General features: G+C 45.1%; 1 protein-coding gene across 2 annotated transcripts in view; it reads right to left on the bottom strand.

Moving 5' to 3' along the window:
• LAMA5 (laminin subunit alpha 5) overlaps positions 1-15,374 on the bottom strand; it is a 255,687-nt gene that overhangs the window by 9,536 nt on the left and 230,777 nt on the right. For both annotated transcript variants that reach the window (XM_061631076.1, XM_061631077.1), the window contains exons 58-74: positions 14,079-14,192; positions 13,203-13,382; positions 11,887-12,029; positions 10,462-10,647; positions 9,968-10,104; positions 9,535-9,688; positions 8,262-8,395; positions 7,287-7,449; positions 6,669-6,800; positions 5,973-6,124; positions 5,166-5,298; positions 4,458-4,598; positions 3,825-3,955; positions 3,549-3,716; positions 1,746-1,878; positions 770-909; positions 87-276 (exon numbers count right to left, since the gene is read on the bottom strand). In XM_061631076.1, coding sequence (XP_061487060.1) covers positions 87-276; positions 770-909; positions 1,746-1,878; positions 3,549-3,716; positions 3,825-3,955; positions 4,458-4,598; positions 5,166-5,298; positions 5,973-6,124; positions 6,669-6,800; positions 7,287-7,449; positions 8,262-8,395; positions 9,535-9,688; positions 9,968-10,104; positions 10,462-10,647; positions 11,887-12,029; positions 13,203-13,382; positions 14,079-14,192 — 2,531 coding nt within the window. The remainder of the gene's footprint in view (positions 1-86; positions 277-769; positions 910-1,745; positions 1,879-3,548; positions 3,717-3,824; positions 3,956-4,457; positions 4,599-5,165; positions 5,299-5,972; positions 6,125-6,668; positions 6,801-7,286; positions 7,450-8,261; positions 8,396-9,534; positions 9,689-9,967; positions 10,105-10,461; positions 10,648-11,886; positions 12,030-13,202; positions 13,383-14,078; positions 14,193-15,374) is intronic.

Raw genomic sequence — 15,374 nt, 5'->3', positions numbered from 1 at the left:
AACAGAAAGTACATCCAAAATGCCAGCGCCTCAATCAGGCAAGCCAGTCTCCCCACCCCACTGCAGGCCAGTTTCCCCTTCCTTACTGTGTGCCACCTTCCATCATGGTACTTGTCTTTGGTCCTGAGTCTCAGTTTCTTTCCACTGATATCAGCCGAGAGCACAAAACGGCCGCTGGATACAAAGAGGGAGAAGAAGGAGCCCAGAGATTCACTGGCCATGTAAAACAGGAGGCCATTGGAAGAGTTCAGCCTGACCTCCATAGAGAAGTAAAACCTGGAGAAGAAGAGTTGGATGCCGTTAAGACATATCCTGCCTGCAGCTGCTCCCTCCTCTTATCAACTCCCATTTGAGAAAGTGTCCTCCAAGGGGATTCCTACTGCATGTTTATGATACTCTGGAGAGACGGCACCTGTTAAAACAGTGCCTCCAAATAAGCTCCAGAGCATTCCAATGATTTCATACCAAGCAAAGTGGAATTCTTGCAAACTTAGCTGAAGTCTCTGCAAAGAGTTATGAACTTTTCAAGTTGTAAGATCACTGGGTTCATTTTTTTTTTAAAGATAGCTTTTTCATGTTTCTGCATCTCACATCAATGCTGCAGCCCAACACAACAGTGAGATTTCAAGTCACAGAATCCTAAGCAGAAGTCTCTGTAGTGGCCAAAAACGTATCTCAGGTCTTCTCTAGTGTCCTTTTTAAATGTTGGAACAGAGGGGACGGCTTCTCAAATAGGAAGGGAGCAGAAGCCCACATTTTATCCTTTTACCTTTCATGGAATGTTGTTGGAATGTCATCAAATTCCAAACGACTCACTGGGAATCCGCCGAACTGGAAGGTATCCTTAATGGCTTTGGGGTATTTGGGTAGACGGCAGTTCATATCTCTCAGCATTGTGTTGCTTGTCACCTGTGGGGAAATAATTTAGGCATTGTCTCTCTCCATTAAGAAAACCACCTTAGCTTCTACAGGCTATGATAATGTAATGGCTTGGTCCTTCAGACTTTGGATGGCCAGATCCTGGATTCAAAACTCAAATAGAAAATAAAATTCTCAACCTGCAAGTCGGAGATATATTGAATATTTATCAAACAATGGGCCCCACTGAAGGTGTCAATGGGCCCCACTGGAGGTGGCACGTGGCTCCCAACTTAGGTTACTGAAAACAGCTGACTTCATACGTTAAAAGAACATGTCCAGGCACAATGTGTGTCAGGTGACACACAAATGCCTGCTCTCCCTAAGCTATATGGCCACACATGCTCAAATGTACAAAGAGGGCAAATACTGTTTCAGACATCATTGCAGGTTTTCCCACAAAGTTCAATCCTGCTCTCCTGAATCCCTCACCCTGAGCCAAACTTAGATCAAGCATTGTCAAGGGGTTCCCATGTGTGAATGCTGTGCATGCAGTGGTGGTAGCTGGAAAGAAGTTCTCTTCCCCCATCAAGGCACTCTATATTGACCCATTCTTTTGTGGGTGGAATGGATGCGTTTTTGTGACACCCAAGGAATAAAGGAAATCCATGCACATCAGTCATTGCTTGGGCAAAGAAGGGGCAGCAGGCAATGGGGGAAGTGCTGCTCTGTACATTTCTCAAGGCTCTTCTGCACAAGATTTCAACCCAAGGCTAGAGATTCAACCTCAGTTGTCCGTTATCTCTGTCCCAATAGATACGCCTATCCCATCTGAAGACAACTGTTTTCAGGGGCATGGAAATAGCAGCTGCAACGAGTTCCCTCACCTTAGGCTTCCACTGGCCCTTCTTCTCCGATGCCCTCATCTGGTGGGGCTGCCGCTCCCTGGGGCAGTTCATTGTCACGTTGAAACTCTCAGTGCTCTGTTGCAGGTCCACAACCACCTGTGGGTCTGATTTCCTATTACACAAAGGGAGAGGAGTTCAACAGCTGTTCAGTCAGGACCACAGCCAGATGGCAGCTGTTAGGAAGCTGGCAGAGGTCTTTTTAACTGGAAGGAAAAATAACTCTCAAATCCTCGTGGATAATTGGTCCTTGTAATGTGTGGGCAACAACCAAATTCTACTTATTATTTCATTAAATTTCATTAACCCACAATATTGTTTCTGCCTATATCTTCAAGAAGGACACAGCTAGCTGGGCTTGCTCTGTTGTTCAAGCCTGCTCCTGCCTGATACCATCTTAGGTCTGCACAGCTTCAAGGAGTTCTTAGTTCTAGCCCATTCATGACCCCAAAACGTATTTTAGGGATGAAGAACCTTTTAGGCTCCATGGGTCAGCTCCTTATTAGGACTGACCTCGCAAGCCAAATTTGACAGGTGAGCAGGACTGCTCACCTGTCAATCATGCAACATCATTATGACATCACATGATAAGTGGGCTGTCACACCCACCTGTCAAAATCCTTTGCACGGGGTTACCAGCTGTGCTGGGGAACCACAGCACAAGGAGGATTGCTACCGCTGAGCATAGTTCTCAAGAGGAGAAAGAAGCCTGAATTATGCCTGTACTCAAACTCAGCAGGATTTAACCCTTGCACTTCAGCTGTTGTGGGCGGGTTAAATCCTGCCGCCTTGGCTGTGTAACCCTTTACAAAGGAGAAGCATAGAGAGAGCACCAGAACAGGTGGAGGCTACACAACCTTTCTCCCAGCAGAGAAGCAACTGTGACAGCAGGGATCCCTTCTGACACTCTTCAGTTTAGTTAGGTGCTAACTAAAGGAGGATGCGGGAAAAACCAGAACTCAGAGATGCCTATATGGACTTCCTAGCAGCCCCAATCAGGTCCAGTGCTCCCAGGTTGGTGCTGCATTCAGGTACATTTGTCAGGGAGCCAGGACTAGGTGCCACTCACTGCTCAAGTACTTGGTGGCAAACCTTTTGAGCCGCGGAGAGATGCTGCTTCTGCATATTATGTAAAATGGCCATCATTATCTGCTGTCACCAATTCTATTTAAAAAGTCTAGGCTAGAGGGATGGAATATCTCTCCTTGCTACCAGCAGACAACTGCTTTTTAAAAAGTATCTAAGAACACAACCAACAGAACATATTCTAAATTAGCATATTCGTTAGAGAGTATGAAGTAGGGAAAGGGAAGAGGAGAAGGTAACCACTGGTCTTGGTGCATAAGCTGGAACACTGCTGCTGTGACGGCAATGGGTACAAATGCATGTGCAATCTTGCCACCATGCTGCCCTGTCCAATCTTGTTCACAGCAAGTGGCAGCGACGTCACTGCCAAGAATTCACCTTACACACTATGACTGGTAATGGAACATTTGTCTCACCTGATGGGTGATTTTATTGGATGACAGTTCAAGTGGGTTAAGGTCACTCTCTAGCATTCAAGGACAGGAGATGCCCTGAAGATTCAGGATGTAAGCTCCCTCTGGCTAGATCCCCAAGGCCATTTCCTGTCCTCTTCCATGGCGGAACGCACAGTCCTAACTCCTACCTAGCCTCTGTAAATGTTTGTCTCTCAGCTGTTGCCTACTCTCTTCAATTTTTCTTTCCCCTAGAAGGAAGACATTTTAAGCAGTCAGAGGAACAAAGGAACTTGCCCCCACTCACCGTCTGACAAAGACATTCCCAATGCACCCTGTGAGGTTGCCAATTTCACTGGCCTTAGGCATGCCACCCAGATGAAAGAGGGCTGCCTCATCTTGTCGCTTCTGCCTCCTGTGGCGCTCAGGCCCTGGTTTGGTTCCCTGAAGCTGGTCGTCAATGTAAAGCCGGAGCCTGCAACAGAAGCACATTTTGTTTCAAGGCAACAGATTCATATGTGCTAAGGAGGAAGGGGATGTTTCGGGCCAACGTGCAACAAAAAAGGATGCCTCTGAAAGGTACCCTGCAGAGTCGCTGTAGATAGCAACATAGTGGCTTGTGTCGTCGGCATATGCATTCTTTGTGATGAGCTCTGTAGACAAGACGCTAACAGCCACTCTACCATTCTGCAAGGAAACCTGGCAGATCCCTTCCTAGAGAGAGAGAGAGAGAGAGAGAGAGAGAGAGAGAGAGAGAGAGAGAGAGAGAGAAAATAAATGTTGGGTGTCACAGGCTCTTAGCTTGTCCAAAGCAATTTCACCATATCAAAGCGTGGGGAAACGTCTGCTGCTACTCTTCCAATATAGGACAGAAAGGCACAGAAATTAAAACCCTCTGTCCAAACAGACAAGGCCTAAGGAAGATCTAGGCAGAGCTTGAGAGGGGACGGATGAGTAGGTGGGGAGGAAAAGAAGGGGAATACAGGTAGCAGCCGTGCTTCCTGAGGTTGCCTGCAGTCCTGAGAAGACACAAGTCACCTTGACGGACCATCCACATAGGAAGAATGGGAGGTGTATTTTCCATGATGTTTAGTGCTCTCTTACACTCAATAGGATGAAGGAAATACTGGAAATTATTCATGGCCAATGAGTCACTCAGGAGAGCTGATGGGTGCTATACTGGGATGCAAGCTATTTAGATGCAAGAATAGCATACCTCCATAGAGTGGTGGTACATCAAGCCACGGCTTTGGCTGGTGCGGAAGCTGAAACCAGTGTAGAAATCTTGTAAAGAGGGTACGTTCCGCAGCGACAGAGTCAAGAAGCCATGGCCATGAAGTTTAACTGAGCGAGCCACCTGCGAAAGGGACACAGTGATTGCAATGCCCACAGAACCAATGCAGCAGTGGGACTTCCTTCTGAACGGACATGCACAGGACTGTACAGGTAAGTCCTTTCCAATGTATCTGAACTTTTTTTAGTCACCACCTATTCCTGTGGGCTTCTCAGGAATGACCACTGCTGAATGTTAGGGACAATTTATGTACTTATTTAATCTCATTTATTAATTTTTCCCCACGAAACATCCCAAAGTGATCAACAATCAAAACATTAACAATAAAAATATACATAAAGAACAATTTCAAATCCAATACCAACACAGACAGGGTTAAGAATCTCCAATTAAAATGATCTAACAAAGTAATTGTTATGTGCAGCACAATAAACAGACCCAACGCATTCAACGTGGAGACCACTGGATGAAAGAATGTTTTCTTAACTGAAATTGTTTTTAGAATGTTTTAACTGTTTCTAGAATGCTTTTTCTTTTTCTTTTAACTGTTTTGTTGATGTGCTTGCCACCCAGAACTCCTTCGGATATAGAGGCCAGGATATAAATTCAACAACAAAAAATAATACTTACCAGGAGGTCAGAGGTACACCCATAACTCACTCCTGTGGTGTTCATACGCTTTAAGTCAACGTATTTTCCAAGAGCTTTCAGTCCTTTCATGCAACCTCTGATGGATCCGCCTTTGGGGAATATTTTCTTCAGGCTGAAAAATAGGCCATAATTGAAAAAGTGGGATGTGGAGGGAAGCAGGATTGGAGCCCTTTAGAATTTGAACAGGATTCTATAGAAAGGCCAATGGCAGAAAGGGGGGAGGGGGGAAGTCAAAAAAAGCTCCTGAGCCTGACTCTTTTTTACCCAGATCTCACAGGACTGCAGAAAACTCTCTCACACACACTCACACTCTCTCACACACACTCTCACTCTCTCACACACACTCTCACTCTCTCTCTCTCTCTGAAGAACAATGTGAATTTTAAACATGGTCCAGCCCAGAGGCCTCTGAATGACATCTGTCAGGGGGTCTCAAACTGTGGTCCGCGGACCATCAGTGGTCCATGAGCTTTATTCAGGTGGTCTGCGGCATGTCTGTAATGATACAATTAAAAATCATACAGATTCTAGCAGCGTGCACGGCAATTGCAACAAGGTTTAGGAACCACTGACGTACATAATAAAAGTACTTCTAATCCGGGTTGTCAGGCTTTTTTTTTTTTTTTTTTAAATAATCCTTACAGAACATCCACCGCAACCCATGATTCAGCATCAATACATTCATGCTGAGCAACATGTGGTAAAGTTTGGTCCTCATACGGATGCAGAAGTACAGAGAAAGAAATGGAAGCCTGCTTTGGATACTGATTGGAAGCAAAGCCTTACCTGTCAGGCAGAATGGACATGGGCACACCACCCAGGTAATAGGAAGTGGCACTTTGCAAGTTGTTTTCCTGCTCCAGCATGAAAACGGTAGACTGTTCCAGACGCACCAGAATGCGATCCTTGGCACCCATTTTGAGGAGGAATATTTGGATCTGGAGTCAGATAAAACACAAAACCAGCCAAGCATGAATAATGTCTCTGGAACTAGGAGGCACTTGTCCCCAAAAGGAGAAGTTAGAAGCCAAGAGTCATAGGACTTGGACAAGCGTTGTCCTCGGACGTTGCCCTCCCAAGCCAAGAGGATGAGCCTGCCCTACATGCTCCTCTCCATTACTGTCCCAAAGGTTTCCTCCACTGAACGGTATGCTAACAAGGTGTCTGATCAAGAAGCTGGCACAGGATAGTTTGTAAGACCAGGCTCTTGGTGGCAGGGAGGAAATGGACCACAGTCATTCTACCACAATGCAAGTAAGCGTCTGGATGGAAAATCAAAAAGACCCAGTCCGCAAACTGCAAAGGCAATGAGGGAGTTTGTAGTGTGGTTGCTTGTACCCTGGCCCAGGGACCTGAGGATGAAGAGCATGTACAAAATGCACCAATTCCTGATTCGCAAATGTGCTGCTTCATCACAGATCAGACACAGCCCGCCCCCAAGCCAGGCAAATCCAAGTGCAGAGGGGCCTTGTCTGCCATTACCGCTTTATTTGTGTTGCTGCTGACTGTCAGAGTGCCAGGATCCTTGGAGGGTGGTGCTACCTTAAGGCCTCCACTGAAGTCATAGTACAGCACCAGCTTTCCTTCCTGAACGGCCAAACAGAGCAGTTGGCTCTATAGAGGAGAAAGGAGAAGATGCATTCAGGTGACTGATCCTGAGGATTGCCTTCCCCCTAGACATGCCCACTGCTCTTGCCCTGGAAAGAGGAGGTCTCAAGGTTGATGGAAGAGGAAAACAGGAAGGAAGAGAAACGAGATCCAGGCAGGGTCCAGGCAGCATCTGTGCTCCTACAGTTGCAGCTCCCCAGTGAGCTCCATGTTAATTAATCACAACACTAAGTAAGCCACAGAGCAAAACCCCATCTAAACTGGGGCTTCAGCCATGGTGCAATTATCTCAAGAGGCTCCCAATTGGGAGAGCAGGTGTTCATCCTGCTCCCTGCAGCTGCTTCCTCTGATCCAGGTCAGAAATAATTCTTTTAAGATGCACTTCAGCCTTCAGTTACACCCAACACCACTCATCACCGGAACAGGACTTTAGCCTGGAAAGCCCCACTCTCACCAGAACTGTGACAGCCGACAATTCAACGCAACGCTTGCCTGAAATTTCAGGAAGAAAAGAATTCCATTGTAGGTAACCAGCCGCATTTCTTGTTCAAAGCGCTTGATGAACCCAATCTGGCTTTCAAACATAATTTCAGCATAACCAGTACCGTCAAAATAGGAGCCATCAGTCAGCCATGGATCACCTGTTGATTTAGACCTAAACGAAAGAAGTAAAAAAAGCTGATCACAAGCATACCAAATCTACTCAGGTGGACTCTAAAAACTTAGTAATCACACTACTACTTTTTTAAAAAAGGTGTTCTAAGCCTCATTCATGGGAAAGGATTTTTTTTTTTAAAGGAAAGATCACAGTTTTGCTTGATCAGCCTCCCAGGCAAGAGAGCCCCACATTGTAGAGAGGCAGACCTGGAAATCAATAGATTAACAACCACATGATGAAAGCTGCCAGAGTTCAGAAGCTATTTGCAACTGCTGGCAGAAACAAGGCAGGCTATGATTACACTGAATATTACTGTTAGTAAGAATAAATAAAGTGAGAAAAAACCATGCAAGTAGCATTTCAAGAAAGGACAGGTAAGAATCTTCAAGTAAGAATCAAACAAATATTAGAAGATCTCTGGCGTATTATGAGAATCCCAGACTTAAAAACTTCTTTTAAAATAAGTTTCTAGCTCTCAAGAGCCTGGGGAGAAAATGGAAAATGTGTAGGTAGGTTCTGCTGCAGGCTTTTTATTTGTGTGCTTGTTTATCTGAATGGTGCACCCAAAGCCCAGGACTGAGCTGGGCAAACAGCCAGCATCTTTTGAGCAAATGAAGTTCCATATCTTTAGGCTTTTAGGAACCACATGAGGTCCAAATGGTACTTCCCTGCCTCTCTTCTCTTCATGCCTACAATCGCCACAACGTCTTCTATAAAACCCACCTCATATTTTTCTCCAGGGTCTGAACAAGCCACAGGCAAAATAAAAAGGAACAAGGGCGTGACGTCCATACAGTGACTCAGCTCACCTTGTGCAAGGCCTCTCGGCAGCAGTGTCCAAGTGGAAAGTGCGCTGAAAGTTGTACAGGCTTACCACCTCCTCGTTGAGGGAATCCATCTCTATACAGCCTTGGTAGTTTGGATAGCGCAGCGGCACGGGAGGCTGCAGATGGAGAAAAGAAGCATCTACATTCATGGTCTGAAGGGGCAGCGCTCCTTGATTTCAACTAGGGGGTTGTTTTGTTCTGTTTTTAGAGTAGAATGCATTTATATTTACATTTTAAAATGTATTGTAAGTTGCTTGGAGACCTTCATGTAACAAGCAATTAACAAGTAGGGCGGTATTCAACTAACTTGTCCCATCACCGCTAGCGCAATCCCCACCTCTTCCCACCACCCCTTCCCTAAATCTGCTCCAGAGGGTTGGGGAAACCTGTTGAATAGATTTAGGGGGTGCACAGGGGAGAAGAGGGGTAGAGGAAGTCCCATTGTGTGAGTGGTAATCCTTGGGCTGACGGGACCCTGACTTAGCACTGGATTGGATACAACCCTAACAACCCATCAACACCAACTTCCTCTTGGCCAGCACCTCCCACCTCTCGGGCAACCTGGATATTCAACTTGGCTGGCTCCACCTCTAAACAAACTTGCTTCCTGCTTGAGATGCCTAAACCCTTCCTGACTCTGCAATCCCAGCCTGCTATCTCCATCCAGCCTTTCCTCCCTACTACAAGGAGTGCATCTCTGGTTACAGTCCTTTGCTTCCTGTTTGCTTTTTCCCACCGAACCTTCAACACTTGATCTTCATCCTGGCCTTAGATCTGTTGGTTGGCCAGGTTTCTGCTACAGTTACAACCAATAATAATGCAGTCACTTGGGGGATATGCAACCCCAGGATTGATTATTGTAATGCATGCCAAGCTTACAGTGTCTCATTACCAAAAATGTGAATTTATCCGGGGAAGCAACTGCATATTGCAGGGGGAGGCTTTGCATTATTTCTTCATTCTGCAGTAGAAGTCAGGGACACTTCATGCATTACGTCAGGATAACATGGATTTTCTCATATGGGTAAAAGCTAACTGAGAGTTTCCTGTGGAGTGCTGCACACTTTTAAAACAGGTGTTTTGAAATACAAATGGTTACATGGTTAGAATGTGCAATGCCGGTACATGCTAAAGATGTGCGTGGACATTAAGGTTTGTCTGACCCAAACCACAAACTACTGGTGTTTGTGATCTGATGACATCAGGAAGAGCCCCTCTGTCCCCGCCCCCAAGTAGCCTGGCCAGCCCATCTTACCGTGAAGCTGGAGGGGTGGCCACCCACATACAAGACCACATTGTGGGGCCTGAAGTTGAACAGTCCCTGCTCTCCTTTGGCAACGCTGTCTCCTTTCGTTTCGTGCAAAGTTTGCTTCTCCACTGTCACAGACATGTGTCCGTACTGCAAAATCCTGCAAGCAGGGAATAAAGAGGGAAGGCTAAATAAAAACCACAAAAGGAGACTCTTTTCTTAGATGTGCTGTTTGCCAGTTTCCAGGTATCAGCTCTGGGCTGAAGCAGAGCAGGCAATCCTAAACGTGAGAGCAATTTCTTTTTGTTTCTCCAAACAGAAATACTTGGCCAGAGTCTTCTTATCCAACAATCACATTCTAAACTAAGAAATACTGACTTAGAAGACTCTCTCTCTCTCTCTCTCTCTCTCATTTTCTCCCTGCTTCTCCTGTCTATACCTGTTGATGCTGACTGCAGCAAACTGTTCTCCAATTTCTTCATCGACAGTTAAATGTGCCGGTTCCTCATCACCTAGTTTATAGACCCATTGCACTTTGCGGTCTTTCAGGATGATGCCCATGTAGTCACCGGTGGCCTGGATATGCACAATAAAGGCACAAATAATCAAGAATGTCTAAAGTTTCCCAGTCAAGGGCATCGCTTGAGCAACTATTTTGCGCTGGGGATGGATTGCAAACCCAGCTAGGGATTTACAAGCTCTGAGTTTGGCACGGCATGCTGGCCCACCTTAATTGTATCTACACACTGAAATCAAGTGCAGCCCTTGGTCTCATATTTCCAGTGTGGCTCTGGGGCCAAAAAAAATTGCCTTTCATCAGCATGAAATATAGATACACCAGTACCGAGGAGTGGTGACATCGGCATGCTAAGCTACAGTGAGACTGCTCCCTGTCTTTCTCCCGTTCTCTCCCGCAAGAACAAAGGTACTTACATCCCTGTGACCCAGGTACAACACAAAACGGCCCAGGTCATCTCCATTTTGACGCTTCTGTCTCAGTTTGGGCTCTGGATTCTGGATATAGAATTTGAGGGAGGTGTAGGCAGCCAAATCCTGGAGGTTGCTAGGAGTTCGGACTTGCACACCTGAAGTCCCATTGAACTTCACAGGGACTTTGATCTAGAAACCAAAAGATGAAACCAACAGAGGCCAACACATCATTCCCGGTTCTGTATTTGCATTTGTCTGAGGGAGGGAGGCAGCTACCTATTAACTACCGAGCTAAGTTCAAGGTTTGGGTTTTTGGTGTACAAAGCCCTATACAGCTTGGGACCAGGATACTTGAAAGACCATCTTACCTGTTATATACCCAGCAGATCATGACACTCTGCAGGTGAAGGCCTCCTGCAGATACCATCTTATCAGGAGGTCTGTTCCACACAACGTAAGAAGCAGACCTTTTGTGTAGTGGCACCTACCCTTTGGAATTCCCGCCCCTTAAATATTAGACAGGCGCCATCTCTGTTATCTTTTCGATGCCTACTGAAGACTGTCCTCTTTCAACAAGGCTTTTAAATAGAGACCTTATCCCAGTCTTTTTAGCTTTTTAATATGTTTTTAAAGCTTTTAAATATGTTTCAAAGCTTTTAAATATCTTTTAAAGCTTTTTTAAAAAAGATGTATTTAAAGCTGTTTTGTTTCAATATGTTTTTAAGGATGTTTTGTTGTAATATATTTTAAAGTCTGCTTTTATGATGTTTTAGAGTGTTTCTAGTGCTTTTGTTTGCCGCCCTGGGCTCCTACTGGAAGGAAGGAAGGAAGGAAGGAAGGAAGGGTGGGTGGGTGGGTACTAAAATAAAGACATAATTGTTCCTTAGGAAACTTATTGATTGATTGATTGATTGTACTTATATACCGCCCCATAGCCGAAGCTATCTGAGCAGTTTACAGTAACTTATTCTTAATGCCGAGCCATCCTGAAAGGTACAAAGTTTCTCCTGGTGGCTGGTGTAAAAGCTGTTCTGTTGCAAGTCAAATCCTTCACTGGCCTCCTAACAGTGGTTCTCTCATTTCTGTACGATTGTTTAAAAATATCCAAGCACAACATGAATGGGGAACCTGTGGCCCTCAAGATGATGTTGGGCTCCAACTCTAGCTCCAACCCTCATCAGGCCCAGCCACAATGTGGCCAATGGTCAGGGCTCATGACAGTTGCAGTCCACAGGTTCCCCTCCCTAATGTAAAAGCTAAAAAGCTGTTGCTGACCAATCAGTGAATCTGCCTATATACATACAACAACCAAGCCAAGCAGCAGCCTTCTCATAAAATTCACTTGGGGGATAGGGGGCATGGCAGGGGTTTGCTGTAGTGGCAGAGAACAGACCTATCGCTTGTCACTTTGGTTCTCTGAATCCATACCTTACTAACGGCATTCCGGGCCAGTGATATCAGCTGGCGCACCCTCTGGATATTGTCTGAAACAGTTGCATTGTGGCTTCTTCTGTTCTCCAGATTGCTCAGCTTTCCCAGAAGCAACGGGAGGGTGTTCTCAAGGCTTGATACTGCAGGGCAGGAGAGGAAGAAGAAACCAGTAGGAAGATGAGAGTTAGAGAACAGGTATATTACTAAGGACAGATAGTCCTTCTTTGAACTCTGGTCAACTAAGCAAATTCCTGGAAAATAGGATATCAGCATCTACAAGGTAGGCCCATCATGTTCCTCAAATATCTTATATTACTAGGCCTATATAACTTGTAGTCCACCAAATATGTATTGGAGTTAGGTAGGTGCTTGTCTAACTCTCTCCCCCTCCATTCTGCCATCCCAGACAGGCAGTCAAAAACAAATTTGCTGAGCTCCTCATGGGCTACCACACTCAGCTTTATAGGTCAGAAGCTGTGTGTGCTTGCCTTTTGCTTATAATTCAGAAGCTGAAATGGAAAGTAACCATGTTAACATTTTCTCAAGCTCACTGTCAGAAGCCAGACTCAACTACAGCCACTCTCTTGCAACAGTGGGTGTTGAAGTTAAAACCAACAGTGCCAGCTTGTAAAGGCAGACACGGCTTTATACAATACTGGGATCTTTTGGTGAAGGGCAGATAATAATAATAATAATAATAATAATAATAATAATAAAGCAACCCCTTTTGTAAATCCTGTTACTGCCATTTGGGTTCTCTCTTAAAGAGAATCCCTGCTGCACTGTCAGGTCATTGGTAACAGAGGAAACGGTAAGGAAAACTATTGATTTCATTTCTTGCTATAAATTCAAATTCAAATTAATTATGAGCTCTCACAATCTGATTGCCTATCTCTGTAGTAACCAACATATAATAAAACAGGGCATAAGAGAAGCTGAAGTCATTTACAGACTGAGGAAAAAGTACACAATAGCTGGTTAATGTCCTAACTAGCCTAGGCAGAAAGGTCAGAAGGCACAGAACAATTTATATCTTCTTCTTTTTTCAATTTAGTGCCCTGCAGGCAAAAAACAATTGCATCAAATACATACAAACCATTGCTTGGGTATTAATGTGAAAAAGTGTACAGTAGGTAAGAAATGAAAGCCTGTTTGTCCATTAGTATTTGACATTAAATAGAAAGCAAATAACTGTAGGAATCTGTTCAGTTTGCTTTTCAAGTATAAGGTATCCAAACCATTTTGATTATCTTCAAACCAGTCTCCACCTTTCCCCAGAAGTACAAACATATTTAAGCATGGGAGTTATGTACCTGTGTTCTTGGCATCTTGGACAGCTTGATTTAAATCTTCACTTTTGAGGTCTCCATATTGTCCCTTCCACTCATCAAGATTCTTTTTCATATTGCTCAATCTTCCTTCCATCCTGGCCACGGTCTCGTTTGCCTCTGCAGCAGCGTCTTTGGCCTTCTGGATGGCTTCTGCTGTGCCGTCTTGCAAGGGAAAGGAGACCAGTTGTGAACAAAAACATGCAAGACAAACTGCACACACACACACACACACACACACACACATGGATGCACAGCCAGGAAGAGCAAATATATAAGCTTGCAAGTGTCATATGTCACAGAATTTCTGCTCAGTAATAAAAATGTGGTGTCATTCAAACTTTTTTGGAAGGAGAGGAGTGTGGAGAGAATAATCAGACAAATGTCAAATTCAGTGGGGAGCATCTAATTCATTCCGATGGCACAAGGCTTTCTGCTTGTACAATGCAATATCCCCCCACTCTCTAACTCCCGCGTGCCCCCTAAATCTGTTTTGGGTTTCCCTCAAGCCTCTGGAGCAGATCTGGGGAGGGTGCAGGGGAAGTGTGTGTGTGTGTGGGGAGAAAGCTGAAATCCTTGTACTGACGTTTACAAGTGAGTTGGATACCACCCAATTAATTTCATGAGTCAGTGCTGTGTCATAGGGACATAAGCAAAGGGCCTTGAATCAAGCATTGCTTGGGTTTTCATGGTAAAACCTGGAAATTAACACGCACACTTGAAAGTGACAAGGATTTGCAAACATGTGTATGGCAACACCGGAAGAGGCCACAGCAGGCCATAGTGCCCAGAATGATAAGAGGAGATTTCACACGGCCATTTCTTTTGGGAGTTTGTGAGGGGACTGAAATGAAAACAAACCTTGGACTGTGTCCAATGTGCTTTTTACTGCCTGCAGCTGGCTCTGAAGTTGTTCTTTCTTTGTTCGGATGCCATCCAATCTGTCCTTCACTGCCTGTAGTGCTTGCTTGATGTCTTGGATTGAAACAAAAAAAGTAGATGGTCACATATCAGGATCGCCAGAGCAAGAAGTCTCTGTGGAAGAGGCTTGGTGCCAATGAATGTTTGGGTCATGGACTTTTAAGTATAGGAACACAGGGGGCTGCCTTCTACCGTGTCAGACCATTGGCTCATTTAGCTCAGTACTGTCTATGCTGACTGGCAGTGTTTCAGACAGGAGTCCCAGTCCAAGGATTCAACCTAGGACTTCTCCATGCAAAGTGGGAGCTCTGCCACAGAGCTATTTCCCCTTCCCTATGCCTTAAGAGCTTCAAAGGTGTTGACCGATACTTCCAATTGGGCCTGGAAATGGATCAGAAGCCAACGAAGTTGGTACAGCAATCATGATACATGCTCCGAAAAACCCTCTCCAGTCAAAACTCATGCTGTTATGTTCTGTACTAGATGAGGTTTCCAAACACTTTTCAAAGGCAGCCCCGTGTAAAGTACAATGCAACAATCCAGTCTATGCATGCATCTAAGACATGCATAACCCTGACCATGTCTGCCTTCCCCAAGGAAAGGTGTAGTTGGCATAGGAACCTAAACTATGCAAGTGCCACTCTGACCACAGCTGCTACATTGTCATGCAGAACAATTCCCAGACAGTGAAGAACACGTTCCTTGTACTTGTAACTGTAGTTCGCTGAGTCGTCACCCATATGTGTTCTGAGCCTGTGAATAGCTTCATTCAGAAAAACTTCTCAAGCTAGAGTTTTGGTGGATGCTCTACCACTGAGAACATAAGAACACAAGAAGAGCCTGCTGGATCAGGCCAGTGGCCCATCTAGTCCAGCGTCCTATGCAGTAGCTAACCAGATGCCCAAGGGAAGCCTGCAAGTAGGGCCTGAGTGCAAGAGGAGTCTCCACTCTAAGAACCAGTTGCAGATCCCAGCAATGGAATTCAAAAACATACTTCCTCCAACTATAGAGGCAGAGCACAGCCACCATGTCTAGTAGCCATTGATAGGCTTATCCTCCGTGAGCTATGCCCTTTCCCCCAGGTTCAAAAAGCTTGAAAAATGGCCAATATTTTGAATTGGGCATGAAAATAGATCAGATGTCAAAGTGGTTGGTACAACATTCATAGAACATGCTGTGGACGATCCGCAACAGCGAGGAATACAAAATGAGGTGGGGTGCTGGCTCACAAGACCT

Source organism: Rhineura floridana, chromosome 6 (genome assembly GCF_030035675.1).
Source record: "Rhineura floridana isolate rRhiFlo1 chromosome 6, rRhiFlo1.hap2, whole genome shotgun sequence".
Taxonomy (NCBI): Eukaryota; Metazoa; Chordata; class Lepidosauria; order Squamata; family Rhineuridae; genus Rhineura; species Rhineura floridana.
This window is presented reverse-complemented; position numbering and strand designations above follow the sequence as displayed.